The sequence below is a fragment of the Bipolaris victoriae genome (genome assembly GCF_000527765.1).
Source record: "Bipolaris victoriae FI3 unplaced genomic scaffold scaffold_4, whole genome shotgun sequence".
NCBI classification, from domain to species: domain Eukaryota; kingdom Fungi; phylum Ascomycota; class Dothideomycetes; order Pleosporales; family Pleosporaceae; genus Bipolaris; species Bipolaris victoriae.
Window position 1 is genome coordinate 155,395 of NW_014575388.1, and position 18,673 is coordinate 174,067.

At 49.8% G+C, this 18,673-nt stretch overlaps 4 protein-coding genes across 4 annotated transcripts; 3 read left to right on the forward strand and 1 right to left on the reverse strand.

The window, feature by feature from the left end:
• Nucleotides 1–1,315: 1,315 nt before the first annotated feature.
• Nucleotides 1,316–4,048, forward strand: COCVIDRAFT_11746 (hypothetical protein; the record flags this gene model as incomplete). Its single annotated transcript, XM_014706150.1, has 8 exons — nucleotides 1,316–1,351; nucleotides 1,382–1,672; nucleotides 1,819–2,104; nucleotides 2,378–2,719; nucleotides 2,759–3,142; nucleotides 3,212–3,345; nucleotides 3,413–3,695; nucleotides 3,816–4,048. 8 exons carry the CDS (start codon nucleotides 1,316–1,318, stop codon nucleotides 4,046–4,048), a joined length of 1,989 nt encoding a protein of 662 aa, XP_014561636.1.
• A 1,646-nt stretch (nucleotides 4,049–5,694) lies between these two features.
• COCVIDRAFT_33332 (carbohydrate-binding module family 63 protein) lies at nucleotides 5,695–6,723 on the forward strand (the record flags this gene model as incomplete). Its single annotated transcript, XM_014706253.1, has 2 exons — nucleotides 5,695–6,243; nucleotides 6,307–6,723. 2 exons carry the CDS (start codon nucleotides 5,695–5,697, stop codon nucleotides 6,721–6,723), a joined length of 966 nt encoding a protein of 321 aa, XP_014561739.1.
• A 717-nt stretch (nucleotides 6,724–7,440) lies between these two features.
• Nucleotides 7,441–8,289, reverse strand: COCVIDRAFT_11748 (hypothetical protein; the record flags this gene model as incomplete). The annotated part of the gene is made up of 3 exons (XM_014706151.1): nucleotides 7,441–7,669; nucleotides 7,718–8,115; nucleotides 8,170–8,289. The coding sequence occupies 3 exons, from the start codon at nucleotides 8,287–8,289 to the stop codon at nucleotides 7,441–7,443; spliced, it is 747 nt and encodes a 248-aa protein (XP_014561637.1).
• Nucleotides 8,290–8,978: 689 nt separating this feature from the next.
• Nucleotides 8,979–12,317, forward strand: COCVIDRAFT_85956 (hypothetical protein; the record flags this gene model as incomplete). Its single annotated transcript, XM_014706254.1, has 5 exons — nucleotides 8,979–9,803; nucleotides 9,855–10,286; nucleotides 10,339–11,386; nucleotides 11,440–11,729; nucleotides 11,817–12,317. The coding sequence occupies 5 exons, from the start codon at nucleotides 8,979–8,981 to the stop codon at nucleotides 12,315–12,317; spliced, it is 3,096 nt and encodes a 1,031-aa protein (XP_014561740.1).
• Nucleotides 12,318–18,673: the final 6,356 nt, after the last annotated feature.

Sequence of the window (18,673 nt, forward strand, 5' to 3'; positions counted from 1 at the left end):
TACTATGTAACAGTTCGGGAACTCTCTCTTATTCGGAGATTATAGATATTATTAAAGAGAACAACATTACACCGTATTATAATAAAGAACACGGTGTTAAATATATCATGTAGGGTGGTGATTAATAGGTGTCGTATGACGACTTCGAGACATTCTAGCAAAAGATTAAATATTTTAACGCCCTTAGTCTTGGCAGCATACTTATTTGGGCTATTGATTTAGACATAAAATAGCTTAATGCCCTCGAGGTGGTTATATATCTTGAGCAGCTTGGAGCGAGAGCTGAGAAGGCAATTACAGCAGACAACTAGCAAGATGCTGGTGAAGGTCAATATAGAGTCACAGAATGTGGTGTTGGCGACTGTAAACTAGGTGAGGTTGCTGTTACATAAACCTAATGCGAGGACGAAGATTTCCTGGACGGGTCTTTCAGGATATCCACATTATGCTGTCCACTTGCATCAGCCCCCAAAGCAGAAGACTGGTAAGTTTCAACTTCGACATGTCCTTGAACATCAAACACTGACAACCTCTAGCGAATGGAGAGGCGGTGAGCCATGGTGTAATGGTCAATGCCATTCCGACGAGGTAGCTCTACAATCATCTCTGTACGGTGACTGGGGCAAATGTATAGATAGCCGCAAATTCTATAGTTGTAAGGCAGAAGCACTAATGCCCGATTGTGGCTGGACTAACTGCGGTGGTTCCTGCCCTAGGACTTATAATGAGATGATATGGGCGTACGATACGTGTAGTAAGAATCTGAAACGCAAACCCTGCTGCAACAAAGAAGAAGGGTAGAAGAATTGCGCCTGGCACGGTAAGCCTGGCAACTGCTTTGATAACCACTGTGACACTGGCTGGCAAGTGGCCATAACTACCCTGTATGAAAGAGGGTAAAGACTGCGGCTTTTGGCATTCTGATCGTCAACAGACGTACTGCTGCGATCCACCAGATGGAAAATCTCCATTCTTGCCAGTACTGCTCGACTTTCTCTTCAGCAATCCTCCGCCCGAGGCTGAAGCAGATACCGAATTTAACCTTAAGACAGATCTTACCTATGGTAGAAGTAACACTGTACTGTTCGCAGAGCAACCTGATAACGCACCTTTTGGCTTCGTTGTCCTAACGAGTCTAGACGCCCTATAAGTATCCCTCGATAAACGCGATGGCTCGCATTAGGAGGTTTTCGATTATTTCGGTTCAGTGTCTGAGGGGTAGCACACTATGAGAATGATGTGCACTGATCGAAGCGAATCATCCAATTGCGAAAAGATATACCTAGGTTACTAAGCTCCTGGTACTATTGTCGAGATGCCCTCTAGCTGCGGACCGGGCAAATATGCTGTGGTAAAGACGCTTAAGCTTAGCAAAGACTAGGGCTTGCCTCACCACCTAGTGAAGCGCGGCATGACAGTGGTCGATCCTATTTATGTCCTGACATTCGACTATCAATTCAAGAGAGTCCCACGCGATCTTGGCAACACTCAAATGAGAATCGACTTCAGCAACGAACCAGAGTATTGGAACAACACCTTGAACAAGACTGCTAGTAGTAAGCGACGAAAGAGAAGCTTGGAAGAAGTAGGTGGCAATCACAAACGTTGGCTGGAGGAGGAATGGCGAGACGATGCGCATTTTGGGGGCTTTCCAAAGAAGAACTCCACAAGCGTTAGTTCGACAGTGACATTATTGACTGGCTTAAGGGTATCATCAATGGTGTCTCTAACGGATTAGACCTCAGCCACACGTACTCCGACGATTTCATTCTTAAGATTATTAACTAGCGACTAACTTGCCCTGATATCGCCGCTAAGTTAGAAGTAAATGCAGAGCGTTATGTTAATGTTGACGTTAATTATAGCTTTACTCTTATTACTATACTTAGTAATCCTAGCACCCTCATTAACCTTAGCGATTCATTCCTGTACTTCCGTACTAAAGGCGACGTAAATACTAAGTTCGTTATCAACGCAGCCGTTACTGCCATGTTTAATACTAGCGATATTATAATGTTCTTTACTAACAAGTTCCGTGCAGCCTTCGTAGTACCCAGCATCATCACTATTAGCCTAAATTTTAAGCTCTTCGGAAGACTCGAAGGTCAGGCGATATTAGGGGTTAACTTTAAAAGCAAAGTTAAGCTGGTATCATGGGATATTAGGCAGACCTATCTAGTCGCAAATGACGAATAGGATCCTAAAGCATCCAAAACCCTAGATAAGAAAGGCACGCAGAACCTGCTTAAGCCTAAGTTCGATTATAGCCTTACGCTTAAGGGCTACCTTACTATTTATGTTAAGCTAACTATAATATTTAGCATTGATTTTAATAAAGACTTTATTCTAATTAACAGCTATGCTGTTAATCTTATAGCTAACGGCTATATTACCTTCTACGTAGATTTAAAGGTAAATAGCGAGTCTTCGTTCTGCTACGGCGTGGATGCTGGAGTTGATCTCTATGTGACTATTGACGCTCCATCTGAGTTCAGCTGGGCCCTTCCCAACTCACCCTTTCCTATTGTGCCTATCGACGATGTTCAACTCTATCCTACTGGTGGCGAGCCAGCATGTATAGATCTCTCTAAGAAGCGAGGTTCCGAGCATGATTCAAGCAATATGCAAACTGCGCATGCTTCTAGAAGACGTTCATCAATAACGCAGGGCAAGAGCAGGAACACCACGAGCGAACTTGCGAAGAGGGCTAAAGTCTATGGTCCTTTAGTGCCTTGATTGGAAGGACTAAACTGCCCAGGGGCTATTGACGTCGGTGATATTCCTCCATGTCCGTTGTGTGGCGATGATGATCGTGAGAGTCTCGAAAAGCGTGCTGACTCCTGTTGGCTCGATCCTTACGGCAAGGGAGCAAGTTGTCCTATTGATACTCCTGACAAGGGCGACATTCAGTTCGGTGAAATTTTTGGGAACGAAACTGAATCGCATCATCTGGAAAAGCGCGACACAAAATATGTCGGTTGGGGGAGGCAGTTCCTTCCTTGCGGAACCTACAAGTCTTGCGGCGCGGCAAGTAAACAAAGCGGCGTGAATAAGTGGTTCGGCTTCAGAAGCAACACTGGTCCATATCCAGTGACAGTAAAGAAACTTACTTCTGCCCAGACAGACGCCTCGCAATACGTCAGTAAGTTTCCCTCTCTCTAGCATCATGCACATCCGGTGGCTAAAACATCATTGTACTGACTTCTATAAGCTGAGCATATTTACGAGGTACAAATGTTGCCAATCTTCGTTGAATGGTTTATCAATGGGCCACTTCCTGGTAGCTACACAAGTCCTTTACGGGCTTGGATGGATAATGTCCTCATCGGAATGAATCCGGCAGTAGTAGCTCCGCACGCCGCCAATAGATGGGTTGAGCAATCCCTTTTCTTCGAAATGACCCACGGCCTAGGGGGGCGACCACAACCCTGGTGGTCTCGCACTGGCCGATAAGGGTATGAACGGTAGAAAAGAGCATCTATTCGCTGGCAACACTATTTCATCCGACATCGAAAATAACAACCTCAACACACGAAAGATGCACCGAAACACAGCTGCGGTATTCTCGTATATGCGCAACAGCTGGATTTGGCCCAAATTCGTCGATTCATCGCAGTACATGGAACAGACGTTACGCGAGTTCGATACTAGCTTCAATTGGAACGACAACGGAGCTGGGAACAATGGACAGCTAGGTAGACCGTAGCGCGGTACCGGCGACCCCATGGCAGGGCGGCGCGATCTATACTGCTACTAGATTGACAAGCATCTGACTGAAATTGAGGGCACTGCTGCTATATGGCTCCAGGCTGCAGAGGCCAAGTTCAGAGCATCATCCTTTGGCAGTGACGAAGCGGGAATCAAGTGGTTGCAAAACGTTATGACCCCTCGAGGGCCAATATCAGCTCGGAATCTGGTGTTTCTCCATAGCAACCAGGTTCCCCATAGATTCAACCCGGGAAGTCCAAACCCAGTGAGATGGTTGCTGAGCAATTTCGAAGATTTGTGGATGACTAGGCCAGGCTATGGGGCAGCTGAGCCGTTTTAAGTATGTAAGATTTTCTTTTGTTGAGAGGCAGAATATTACTGTGCAAGGGTGAAACCGAATTTCTCATGTAAGTATTTTAGAGTTTCGAACCTGGGGGAAGTCCCCCTTGTTCCTTGAAAGATCTCTCTACCCCTATGGATCCGTATAGTCTACAGGCCATGTGCAATGCCCAACAAATCTTTAGTGAGTGTCAGATCTCACTTTCTCTTTCTCGTTTTTCTTTCCTTCATGGTCCAAAGTGGATGAGCTAGCAACCTAACAAGAGCGACCATGCCATACAGCACTGGCTGAGCTTACGCTAGAAGCGTCTCCATCTCCATGGACTCTTGATTGACATTGTTACAACACCAGCTAGCAGCTTGTGATTCTGAGCGTCGGTTTCACAAGCTTGTGCAATAGCCAGATAACCCAAATCACAAAGGCAGCAAAGCACAGCAAAGTTTCAAAGGTAGTGTATTTTTCATGATCAGTGGAATAATTATGATTGAGAGACAAAAATACAAGATCTGAGCCAAGGCACTACGTATACCCAGGTAGCTGAGGCCTATCGACTCCGTAACACAGAGCCATCGCAAAAAAGGAACAGCAAGTAACTATGTATTGGTTTCATTCTTATAGTTGCAAATGGAAATACATGGCTCATTCTTCGGATCAAGGTTTCTGTTCGATGTTCTAGGAGGAACCTTTGATCTCATCAAGTCAGCAGGGATAATGACGGTAGTCGAAATTTCTCCAGTACATGATCCTTTTCTGCCATCAACCAACATTTGTATGCACGAAAGACATCATTCTTTTTTGTTTCTCCAATTTCACATCTAAAAATAACTTCTCCACAACTTCGTGCACGAGAGGCGCCGAATGTCCGACCCGGAGATTTGTCCCGAGATATGAAGTCGACCTCTGGGCCTTACACAGCATTGACTAATACACTGGACTGGGTTAGGGCTGGTGAGACTTACTTACTGTGTAAGCCCTCGTACGATTAACTGGCGACTCTGATGGAAAGGAGTTACGCAAAGCAGACAAAAGATAAGCATAGATCATAGATATTGCAGCGAACACGAACAGCATAGGATCAATATAGTCCACGCATTGGTCTCTACCCTTTACGCAGTCAGATCCCGACTCCCCACCCGAGACCTGTCATCTCTCAATACGTGCCGTCGCAAATTCCACGGTACTTGAATGAAAGCAAGGTCGTTTTTAATTTGCCATCTGGAAGCAGCGGAGAAGACATGAGACAGATGCAATAAGACCTAACCCGCAAAGTTCCCACAAGCCGTTCCGTGCACTCGGTAATCGGACCGTAAGATATCGATTGTGGGCGTGTTTCAACTTAATTCCACGATACGTACCCGATTGTGGCCAGAAGATGACGAGTAATCGGCGGTAAACATGAAACGACTAGCTACTGCATTGCAGGGGCTTGCGCCCCCACATCTCGCTTCTAGACCCCAAGCATTCCCGTCCTGGTAATCACCAAGAGACCAAGGAGCACATCGTGAATTGTTTATAAAGCCAAGCGAATAATCAAGCTTTCTCTCCAGTCTTGGTTGTTTCATTCACCCACTCTTTCATTCATTCGACACTTATCCTAGTCATTCATTCTTTTCTATTTTCCCCACAAGTACACCATCTTTCCAAAAATGGTTCGATTCACTTCTACCTACACGGCAGCCATCTTGGCTCTGGCGTCCTTTGCTGCGGCTCGTCCTGCAGAGTGTCATGCTAAGGGCGCAGGCGCTCACAACAAGTCACCTTCTCCTGCAGCCTCCTCGCCTGTTGCTACTGTTGCGTCCGTTCCTGACACGGATGCTACCCCCATTCCTGACTACACTCCCGCTCCTGACAACACCCCCGCTCCGGACAACACTCCTGCTCCGGACAACACTCCTGCTCCGGACAACACTCCTACCGCTGTTATCATCCCGTCTCCTACTAGCACTCTCGCTATCGTCCCGTCTCCTACTGCCACATCGGCTTATTCACAGGTTTTCAAAGGAGACCTCACTTGGTATGGAGAGAGCTGCGGAGAAGAATCATGCTGGCAAGGCGGAGCCTGCGCCTTCGTCGACTATGTCCTCCCCGCCACAATTGATGGCTCAACCTGCGTCTCCGAAGTGATCTGGAACAGCTCCTACCACTGCGGTGCCTGCGTCGAGATCGACTACCAGGGCACCAAGAAGATCGCTATGGTGAGAGACTCCCCTTGCAAAAAAAACCCCCCGCTGAGGATAACACACTAACAACACAAACAGATCACCAATAAGACTGGAGGTGATTCCGTCCACCTGGATCTCTCACCTGACATGTTCTCCAAGCTCGACAACAAGAACAAGGGCATGATCCACTCGGACTGGAAGTACGTCGAGTGCCCCATCGCCGATCCCCTCCAGATCCGCATGCACGGTGGTTCATCCAAGTACTGGTTCGCCGCTACCGTCATGAACGCCAAGCTCCACACTGCGTCGCTCGAGGTCTCTGGCGATAACGGAAACACCTGGAAGCCCACTACTCGTAACATCAACAACTTCTTCACCCTCGTTGGAAACGGCGGTACTGGCACTGACACTGCCTGGGTCAGGCTCACTTCTGACCTCGGCTCTCAGGTCATTGTCAAGGATGTCCAGTTGGTTTCTGGAAAGACTACCAAGGCCACTACCAACTACCAGTAGAAAGGAAATCTCAAACCCTTGTTCCTTCGCAGGTACTCTAGCGAAGCTGTGTAGTATGGCTCAGTTCTGGCGACGATGAGAACACACTCTCCTTTTTCTTTTTTTACTTTCTTCATCGAAAAATTCGATTAGTTTATGTATTATATTTAGAACTCAAAATTACCATTTTTTCAGATAAAAGAAGGTTCTCCCTGACTGTTACGGTCATCTTGCTTGTAAACATGTGATGAGCGTCCAGTTAACTATTGGGGACCATGAACTTGACACTGACGACTACAACCGTCGTAGATGGAGTATACATATGATGCAAGGTTTCTTTTTTTGTTGGTGATACAAGATGCAAGTCCAATTTTGTAGATGCGGCGGCAACATATTGACTCTTGAAGTTCAGGTGTCACTCTTGTTGCAAATCTTTAGTTGCGAATGGGCCTCGGGCATGGATACCAGAATGGTCACAAGACTATTTCAAGCTTTCCAGAAGATATGTCTATCGTATCAGCACAGAAAAGGTCAACTTGTAATTATACAGATTGCATTCATCTACCTCGCTGAAAATGCCATGATGAGTTGCTCCCTAAAATTTGGTGATGATGGAAATTAGTTAACGCCCAACGCCTAAAAAAGATGCGAATTTTGGAGATGAAAAGTTGCTGCGCCTCAGGTGTATCTGGGTTGCGTCTCGATTCCTGATCTATCCGCTTTCAAATTTAGCAGTAATCAAACATGCTTGCGCAACTTTGCTCCTGTCCATAACACTGGGGCAAAATGGGTTGACATGTTGAGACCAAAAAGAGATGCAAACCAGAGTATAGCCATGACGGCAACTGGTACTAGTAACAACTCTGTGTGGTGTAGGAAGGGCAGCTCTTTATAGCCCAGGAAGGTAATGATGAAGTAGTAGTTCAATGCGAGTAGATAGAGCGTATTGGATAGGAGGAGTGAGAACCTGAGGTATGTCAGCGTCAGCTTTCTCGCATAGTGATGGGCGTCTTACCAGTGCTGCGTTCCTACTAGAGGCATACAGATAAACTGCACAACGTAGAGAAAGACCCAAACTGGTACGAAAGCCCTAATGGCCACATCCCAGCAGTAGCCAAACTCCAGCTCTTCCTTGCCAGAGTCTTCGCCAAGGTTGTATAGGCCTCTTCGTCGGCCTGGCAGCAGTGTATTGTCTGGGCCCAGTAATCGGCCTACAAGGAAGAAGAATAGAGTGGCTACGACAAGCGAGAGCAGCAAGAAGTGCCCAAAAATAAAAACGAGCATTATGTGGAGGGTCTGTGTGAAACCATCGGCGTATGCGAAACCCCAGGCGAGGGAGGTGAGAGTAAGGAAGAAGGAGAGCAGATATGTGAAGGATGGGTCGGGTCGGTGGTATGTCTTTGTTGTTTGTTTCTACAGAGCCATCAGCGGTGCATCGGAGATGTAGGGGCATATATTGTAGCATACGTGGTAGAATATCTGGCGAAACACCTTCTTGGGCGCTATTATCAGGCTCATAATCTCCCATGCGGCCATCTCAAAGTCCATCTGAGGGAACTTGAACATGCGCTTGAAGAAGCGCGGCATCTTGATTTCATTGCGCCGCGAAGAGGGCATTGAGCCAAAGTTGGAGGGCCCGCCCGTGGGCCGTGGGAGGGATATATGCGGGTTCATGCTGGGTTATGTGAAGGTGAAAGGCGCAGTGGAGGCAGCGGCTGGGCGTGTGAGTGCGGCGGTAGGGGCGGAGAATGCGGTATAGGGCGCAGCAATTACCGTGTCACGGCGAGTCACAAATTTCCATAGTTGTAGTCAGGAGATGCATGTGGAGGACGTCAATATGGACAGTGTGGATGTACCTGAGCCATGACATGGGTCGGGTGCCTGGCGGTTGCCCACTAGGGCCGGTGCCAAGGCCAAAGCATGTCTGGCTCCGTCCTCCGCTAACAGGCCGCATCGCCGACTCGCAACCTTTGCTCACCCTCACCTCATACACGGCGCGCCCATTCGACCACGCCCGACGGCGCACTATCCCCTCTGTTATCGCGCACGTCTCGAAAATACCCAGAACCGAATTTTCGAAGCTGCCGACAGTATCTGAAGAGCTTCGAGTCCATCCTTGACTCGGTCGCGCATCTTGGAGCGCATTGCTTGCACAACTAACCACGCGACAAAGAAATCCATTGCAAACCAGCCGACACGTCCACGCACTTTGTAATCCTGCGCCTGCCATTCCTCAGCGACCACTTCTAACAGCCTTGCACAGCTCGCATCCTGCCATGTCGATGGCGGACGAGGCCGAGCTCGCCTTCCTAGAGGCGCAAAAGGACGAAGAGTACGACCCTTCAGCCGGCTACAATATGCCCGACGCGCCTACGGGCCAGGAAGAATACGACCCAACCGCGACCTTTTCCGCACACTCAGAACAGTCTGGCTCCGCGCCACCAGAATCGGGCGCCAATTCTCCACCGCCAACTACCGAGAGCGAGCATGGGTCGCAGTCCCAGCCTCCCCAGGCTCCTGCAGAGGCGTCCGCAGCGCCGCAGTCTAAGCGACCGCGCACTGTGGGTGGGTTTGTCGACGAGAGCGAGGACGAGGAAGAGGAGTCCGCTGCGCAGCCGCAAGAGGCGAATGCTACACTGCTGAGAGCTACGGGAGACGCTGAGTCGCCTCAGCCTTCTTTTACAAACACACCAAACAATACACTTCCCAACCCAGATGTACAGTTACATAGTGCACAAGACCTGGCTCCTGCATCTGTTTCTGCTCCTGTCGCTGTCAATGAGCCTGCTCCCTCTGTTGCTTCTCTTCCTAACGGCAGTACGCCCGTCCCAGACGCTACTAAGCCAGCTACCCCCGACGTCTTGAATGTTGCTTCAGCCCGTCCCTCTGTAGCGCCAGCCACTCCGGCACCTACTTCTGCTTCTCTGCCAAAGGCTCGCCTTCCTCAGGATCGAGTTGGTATTCTCGAAGATCGCATTGCTGAAGATCCGCGTGGTGACATCGAAGCGTGGTTGAGTCTAATTGAGGAGCACCGCAGGCGACACAAGCATGACGATGCCCGAGCTGTATTCGAGCGCTTCCTCAAGGTCTTTCCTTCAGCAGTAAGCATGCATAGCAGTGAGCATTTCAAGTCATTCCACTAACATGGTCAGGGCGAGCAATGGGTAGAGTATATTCAGTTTGAAACTGAACTCGACGAGCTGCCAAAAGTCGAGCATCTCTTTGGCCGTTCGATTCCTTCGGCTCAATACATTGGCATATACTCTGCCTACATTGACTTTATCCGACGCCGCTTCAATCTCACCACTGACCAGAATGGGCAGAATCGCCAGACAGTCACCCAAGCCTATGAGTTTGTCCTGAACTCAGTTGGTATCGATGTTCAAGCTGGTAAGCTATGGCTTGATTACATCGAGATGCTTAAGACTGGGCCTGGCGTTCTTGGTGGCAGCAACTGGCAAGATATGCAAAAGATGGACACTTTGCGAAAAGTCTACCAGCGTGCCGTATCAGTTCCTCACAACGCTACTCTAGAAATTTGGCGAGACTATGACAAGTTTGAGATGAGCATGAACAAAGTTTCGGTAAGCATCCTCATAGTCTACCTTTCGCTTCCGCAAGCTTATCTCGTCACAGGGTCGCAAACAACTACAGGAAACTTCGCCTGCATACATGACTGCTCGCAGTGCTATCAACGTTCTTGAAAACAATATCACAAGAGGTGTCATCCGGACTACCTTGCCCAAACTTCCACCTGCTGCCGGTTTCGATGGCTACGAGGAGTACATGAACCAGGTCAAGTTGTGGAAAAACTGGATCCAATGGGAGAAGAGTGACCCACTCGAATGCGCAACCGACAACCGTGAACTGTACAACAAGCGTGTTCTGCACCTTTACAAAAACGCCTTGATGGCCCTTCGTTTCTGGCCAGAGCTATGGTACGAAGCAGCTGAATGGTCTTATGAGAACAATCTGCAGGCTGAAGGTGACAAGTTTCTCAATGACGGCATCGAGGCAAACCCTGAGAGCTGCCTGCTTGCTTTCAAGAAAGCCAGCCAGGTCGAGCAGCGTACCGACTTCGAAGATGGCCAAGCTGGCATCATCGCCAAGGGCAGGGCTGTGCGGGAACCATATCAGAAGCTCCTCGATACCATTTACGATCTTACAGCACAGGTCAAGAAGCGAGAGGAGCACTCTATTGCGCGAGCAAAGGAGCAATTTGAAGCTCAAAAGGCTGCCGACGAGGCTGCGCGCGCAATCGCGCAGCAGAACGAGGACGCAGATGACGAAGATGAGGTCGTTGCTGCACGGCGATTAAAGGAGAAGGAAGACGCCTTCAACAACCAGCTCCAAGCCATGTCTGCCGGATATAATGCCCAGACCCAAAACCTCAAGAAGACACTTACGTATGCATGGATAGCGCTCATGCGTGCAATGCGTCGTGTTCAGGGCAAGGGAGATCCAAAGGGGGATGTCGGTGGCTTCCGTGGTATCTTCACTGAGGCTCGCAAAAAGGGAAAGCTGCTCAGTGAGGCTTACGTAGCTAGTGCACTCATTGAACATCACTGTTACCAGGAGCCAGCTGCACAAAAGATTTTCGAGCGCGGTATGAAGCTGTTTCCAGAAGATGAGCTGTTTGCGTTGGAGTACATCAAGCACTTGATCAAGCTGAATGACTCAACCAGTAAGTTTCTAACCTTGTTGTTTTTCACTTGTTTTTTGTACTAACTTTCACAGACGCTCGTGCTGTCTTTGAAACTGTCGTTGGGAAACTGACAGCCAAGCCGGAAAACGTCCATCGAGCCAAGTCCCTTTTTGCCTTCTTCCATGATTACGAGGCTCAGTTTGGTGAACTGGCTCAAATCACTAAGCTCGAGCAGCGCATGGCAACCCTCTTCCCTGAAGATCCCCAGTTACATCGCTTCTCACAACGCTTCGCAAGCTCAACCTTCGACCCCATTTCCGTCCGCCACATCATCTCTCCCCGCACACAAATGAGGCCGGTCATGCCAGCATCTATGGCACCAGTCATGCCATCGGTTATGCCCTCAGTTGAAGAGCAGCAACCTGCTCCTGTAATACCTTCACAGCCACCACCCATCGTTGAACAACAGCGTCTTGCGTCTCCTGCCATTGCCAACTCCCCTCACCTGAACAACCTTCACAATGTCACCAACTCACCAAAACGCCCACTCGAGGATGTGGAGGACGTACCACAACCCCGCAAGCTTGCTCGCGGTGAGTCGCCTCTCAAGGGTGCTGCAGGTCGCCGTCTCGATGCTGCGCGCCGCAACCTCGCTACCGCTGGCGCTACACCTATTGGACAGGCCCAAGGTCCACCACCACTTCCTCGTGGAATCAATTTCCTTCTCAGCATCATTCCCCCCGCACATACATATAAGGAGACGCGGTTCAAGGCCGACGGCCTCGTCAGCTTGCTACGAGATGTGGCCGCCATTCCTGTTCCTCCCGGCCAGGCCATACCACAACCGCAGCGTTGGGGGACCACGCCAACAACGGCACAGCAGCTGCAAAGCATACAGGAGAAGTATGGTAATGGCGGGCACATTCCCATGCACGCAGCCATGCCCGGTGCAAATCCTTGGGGAACTTAAACAAGCCGCACCGAGCTTGTACACGGAAGGTGAAATGACCGTGTATATGGCGAGCGCATTGCGGCTGTTGGGCTCAGGATGAATGTGAGCCCACAACAACTGGAATGGGACTTGCTATCGAATTAGCATTGCATAAGGATGGCGTTTATATTATATCTCTCTTCTCAATTTGGCGAATGCGAACGAACCTTTTTTACACGTGTGGGAATGCTTGGAAAGATTGACCCACGGGCCTAAGGAGGGTGGGGACGGAGACCATATGTGGTCTTTTTGTAATGAAAAGTGTATATGAGCAAAGACATCCTTCCATCGAACGCGACATGTCTCTGGGTGGTGAGGCTCATCTCTGTTCTTCTTGTCTTCTGTTTGCCCTTTTTGCGTCTCGGAGCTGATTTGTTTGAAAATTGCAATATTTGGGACCTGAAGGTATGGCTGGGGAAAGGAGTTTTTTGCAGCTTTCTGCTTTCTTCGGGCACGAATAGACAAGCTCAGAGGCTTTCCATTCTTTTGCATCTTTGCAGTCAGATCTCCGTCATCGCTGTCATCGGTGCTCTTCTGATAATATCAATGAAATAGGGTTTGGGATGTGCCATTTCGTGTATTGCGCTCCTCGTGCTTTTTTTCTAGCCATTTCTAATATTCCAGCGTAGCATCGATGTGATTCTCATAGCAAACATATACATACGTTGGGATAAGGACGTAACTGCATCCCATCCTGGTGCACCGGTGTGCGCATGTGATGAATGAATTGATCATGTGCAAAATATCGTGTCAATCTCAGGTACTGCAAGAAGAGATGGGCAGGGGAGGATGACGTCCCGGACTGTAGATGCATGGCGGCAGTCTAGTTTGTGTCAGACAGTTTGATGCATTTCCACCGCAGCCAAGTGCACATGACCACTCCAACGCCAGAAATGCGTCACATGAAAGATGATGCCTTTTCTGGACGTGCTCCGGGGCTGCACCAGACATCGTAGTGAGTTGACGTACTCATTGTTCTAGCTCTTGACTACTATTGTGAGTGACAGCGATGAGTTCCGCGACACCAGGTTATTGTGGACAGCTACACAAGTCAAAAAACATATGCATGCGTGATGCTGCTCTCATGAATAGACAAGTGAGGGAAGGCGAGTAACTCTTCACACACTCATCAAGCCTAACACAGCTACAGCATCCTCGAGACGATCTTTGGGAGAAGGGTGCCACATCACTTATTCGTTTACCGTCTCCATTTTCTTTCTCATCTAGAGTTGACTCCGATATTACCTTTTTCGAGTTGTTCTTTTACTCAGGGAACAATCGTAAGACCCATTTGTGCCTGTATGTCCCATGCACTCTCTCACTAGTCACTGACCGACATTAACAACGGTATAACTGCACAGTTCTCACCTGAGCTTCAGAATCTATGCATTAAAACAGACTGCTGACCTTACCTGTCAACACCGCCCAACTCAGTGGGATCTTGTGCCCGCCAAGTTAGCGAACTCCTCTGTCCATATAAGCTTGCTCTCCCACTCGTCCGACCTTCCTTCCTTCCTCACACAACAACATCACACTTCCTTTCTAAGCTCATACCATCCCCATCCAATATCTTCACAGCCTTTGTAAGCCCTGCCTGCACCAACAACAGCCACCCCGCTTTCTTCAAGACCAACAAGAGCCAGCCTCAAGCTGCTTCCTGCAAACAACCCAGTCTCGACCGCTGCAAGTGGCATTCACAGCCCCAGCAGAGTCTGGTAAGTCTCTCATCAATCATCACATTTCCCCTTTCGTCGTTTTCACTACCGTCTGCGGACCTTGCGCCGCCGCCATTGCCTATTCTGTATCAAAGCAATTGCTCGCTGCCTGCCGCACTGCCACCGCTTTCACCCCGCCGTCACCTGCCGCCCTCGCCGTGCCTGCTCTTTCCGTTTGTCACTCACATGGCCATAGCTTTCCCTGCTCTATAACTACCCACCTCTGCCTCCCTTACCTTCTATTCCCTTGCCTTACACCCCACTCTCAAAGGCCATCGACACTTCTTCCATAAATCTTCATATCGTATGTCTCACTCCACCACTTACTTGCATAACCTGGAGCACATGCAGGCTCAGATTCTATCTGTGAACTTCGCTGACTTGCCCCAGATCCAGCCGGCAACCCGGTCTGAACACGCACTCTACAACAGGTCCCAACCGAAGCCAGTCTTCGTGCAAGGTACGTATTGATATCATCTGAGCTGCACCAAGCGTACTGCATCAGTCTATCACCGCAGTCGCCCCATCTGGCATACTCTCCTACCTCAGTTGCAAGCATCACTAACACGGCATCCGCAGTCCACAATGGCTGGTCCAGTGAAGAAGCGCGCTGAGGCCGAGAAGAAATCGAGCGACTTGTCGAACGACTCGGCTTCTCAGTCTCGCGACCTCACTCAGCGTTCCACCAAATCCATCCCTCGCCTTGACGGCAATCGCGACCCCAGCGATAGGAAGGTGGTCGACTACACGGTCCCAAATGACCTCAAGAACCTTTCCGAGTTCCTTGGTATGCGTGGTTGGTACGCCGCTCGAGGTGTAAGTACAAATGCCTTCCAGTCTCAGTCCGCACATGCATCAGCACCCCCAATGTTGAGGTCGATCATATCTCCTTCCTCAACCACTCCTATCAGAACGTCTCTTTGTTAGTAATGAAACAAGATTGCTGACAATAGCTTCCAGGTCAACATTGGAAGCGACCTACCTGCGCGTCCGGAGACTTTCAACCAGAACGGCAAACCCGTGGGTATCACTCTCAACACATTCAACGTCGAGAAGGCTCCAAACACCGTCGTTCACCAGTACGATGTAAGTAATCGTGGCTCATAATACATCTCTTTGCCTTACTAACATCCTCAAGCTTCACTTCACCGGCGACGGCAAAGACTATACCAAGCGCGTTCTGCTCAAGAAGATCTGGAACTCGAATGCTGTCAAGTCCTTCCTGGGCGAGGCAAACAAGTGGATCTGGGACACCAACAAACTTGCATGGTCTACCAAGCGCTTAGATCGTGACGACACTCGCATCAGCGTTGACCTCGATGAAGAACAAGGCCGTCCTACGAAACCCGGCGCTAATGGCAACAAGCATGTTGTCCATATTCGCTGGACTCGCCAGGTAGACTTCATCGGCCTCAAGTCGTTCATGAGCGGTCAAGCAGCGTGGTCCAACGACTGCATTGATACCTTGAACTTTCTTGATCACGTCATGCGCATGTGGCCTTCCCAGGCATACACCATGATAAAGAAGTCGTTTTTCCAGCGAGGCGAACAGCGCTTTGACCTCGGCGGAGGTGTTGAAGCTTTCAAAGGTGTCTTCACCTCCCTTCGCCCAGTTCTCGATGACAAGTTCAACAAGTCACTGTCCGTCAACGTCGATGTCGCCAATGGTACATTCTGGCGTGCTCAAGAGCTCACACGTGCCATTGGCCAAGCATTCAGTTGTAGTCCTCCACAGTTCACGAGCATGTTCCAGAATGCGCTCCGCGATTGGAACCGCTCCATCCTCAAGAAAGACTTGAGGAAGTTCAGGCGCATTGGCGTATCCACTACACACACCAAGGAGCCTGTGCAGTGGACCATCGATGAGTTTGTTGATTTGGATGCACACAAAGCAACGTTCTCGGATCCAGACGATTATTCCAAGAAGATTTCTGTCGCCGCTTACTTCAAGAAGAAGTACGGCATCGCCGTCCTAGGTGGTGTCCCAGTGGTCAAGATGACGAAGAAGATTCGCGGTCAAGCTGTTTACATGCCGATTGATGTCCTCAAGATTGACGCCAATCAGCGTTACAACACAAAGCTCAGTGACACGCAGACATCTAACATGATCAAATTTGCTGTCACTCTTCCCAAAGATCGCTGGGCAGCGGTTCAGCATGGCATTCGTCTCCTCGACTGGGCCAACGATCCCTATCTCAGCCACTATGGAATCAAGGTCAACCCTAACCCTGCGAAGGTTCAGGCTCGTGTCTTGCCTTCCCCTGTTGTTCATTTCGGTCCGGGCTCAAAGGAAGCCACGATCAAGCCTGCTGATATGCTCCAAGGTCGGTGGAGGCTTGACGGAAGAAAGTTTGTTATGCCAAACAAGGAACGCCCCATCAAGGCTTGGGGCATTTGCGTTATCCAAGGGCGTGGCAGTCCGCCGCCCACAGCTGTTGAGAGCTTCGCTCTCAAACTGATCCAAATCTACGAAGCGCATGGAGGGCATATCCTCTCTCATCCTCAGCACGGCAAGAAGCCCTGGATGGGTCCGGGAAATCTGGCAGATGGTGGAGAGATGGGTGAGTAACAACACTTGTTGAATCTCCAAGACGCGCGCTAACTTGACTGTAGTCCAGAAGGTCTGGAACCAGACTGGCAACAAGTAAGCTATGGAATTTTTGCTTTCTTTCGCAGAGCTGTCACTGACTTAATTTACAGGTACTCCACACCACCCAACTTGATACTCTTCATTGTCAACGATCGGAACGTTGACGTGTACCGCCGCATCAAGAAGTCTTGTGATATCCGTTTCGGCGTGGCGTCACAAGTTCTACAGGCCAAGCATGTCATGTCTGCCTCCCCGCAGTACATCTCCAACGTATGCATGAAGATTAATGCCAAGCTCGGTGGTGCGACTTGCATCGCAAAATCTCAGATCATTCCTAAGATTGCACCAAAGGCTGCCTCGATTCCTACGATGGTGGTCGGCGCTGACGTCTCCCATCCTGCTCCTGGAGCGGGTTCTGGCGAAGCTGCTTCATTTGCTGCCATCACCGTGTCCGCAGACGCCCACTTCGCTAGGTACTGGGCTGAGGTTCAGACCAACGGAAACCGCGTCGAGATGATTACGACCTCCAACATCGATAATCACTTCGGGTCCATGGCCAGGGTTTGGATGCAGAAGGTTGGTCAGGGTAGGCCTCCGCAGCGGGTTCTTTACATTCGCGACGGAGTCGGCGAGGCACAGTACGCTGCAGTTCTTGAGGAGGAGGTTCATGACATGAAGGAATGCTTCAAGAAGTTGGGCTGCAAGGAAGTTCCCAAGTTCACGGTTGTGATTGCCGGCAAGCGTCACCACATCCGCTTCTTCCCCGATGCTGGCAAGGGCGATCGCAACAACAACCCTCTTCCGGGCACGCTGGTGGAGTCTGGCTGTACTCATCCGTTCGAGTTCGACTTTTATCTCTGCTCCCACGTTGCCATCAAGGGTACGGCGCGTCCCATCCACTACCACTGCATCCTGAACGAGGGTGATTGGAAGGCTGCGGAGCTTCAGCAGTTCATCTTCGAACACTCGTACCAGTATGTGCGCTCGACTACTCCAGTCTCGATGCATCCGGCTGTCTACTATGCTCACTTGGCTGCGGACCGCTCACGTGCCCATCTCAACGAGAGCCCTGTCTCGTCCGGAAAGAAGGAGGCAAAGGCCGAGAAGGAATCATCGACTGGTTCCTCCAAGCACCACGTCGAGATTGGTCCTTTGATGCCTATCCAGAACGCGCGTAGCCTCAAGGATGTCATGTGGTACGTCTAGATGCGAGTGGGCTTTGGGGTCGTCACAAGGATGTGAGGGTGGAGGTTCATGCTTGCTTAGTGGATGAGGGATACTGGTTGCAAGAGAGGAGCGGATCTACCGACGATGGGTCGAATGCGGTTGGCTTGAGGGTTCTTTCTTTTATCCTCCTCATGGGATGGCTGACTTTAGGGTTCTACGAGGAACATGTCATGGCCATGGATGATCTTTGGTAGCTTGCCTTGACATCCAGAGATGAGGTTTAAGAACAAAAATGGATGGATAACATCAAATCTTGTGCTGTTTTCTATGTCAAAGTGATGCCTTGATGTCATGAGCTTGATGATGATTTCCAGACTTTAACAAAGAGCCGTAGCCAAGCGAAAGCATCCAACGAGAGGTCCTTCAGAATTATGGCTTGAGTCGCGTCGCGCATATCGTGATGCTACGCACAGCTGGGGCAGGGACACGGCTTTGAGGTGGAGCATTCATAAATCACAGAGGTCTGGGCAGCCTGATTATGGTGGCGCAAGGCCGAGTGCGCACCATGGCGTGCACGCAAAAGTATGTACCGTCCAAAAAATTTGCCTTCGCTCCACCAGCGCAAAGCGCAGAAGAGAAGGAGGTAAGCGAACGCGAGGTTGTTCTAACCTCCTTTTTCCCCTCCGAATCTCCATGGATGTGGAAGACACAGAGTGAATAAAGGGGTATTCAGTTTTAGTGAGCAGAAGGGGACAGGGCGACGCGCTGATTTTGTTGCTGCGAGAATTTCAGATGACTAATGTGCGCTTGCTGGTATGCGGACTAGCGGCGGTGCAGGGGTCAGCCGAGCGAATTGAGAATGG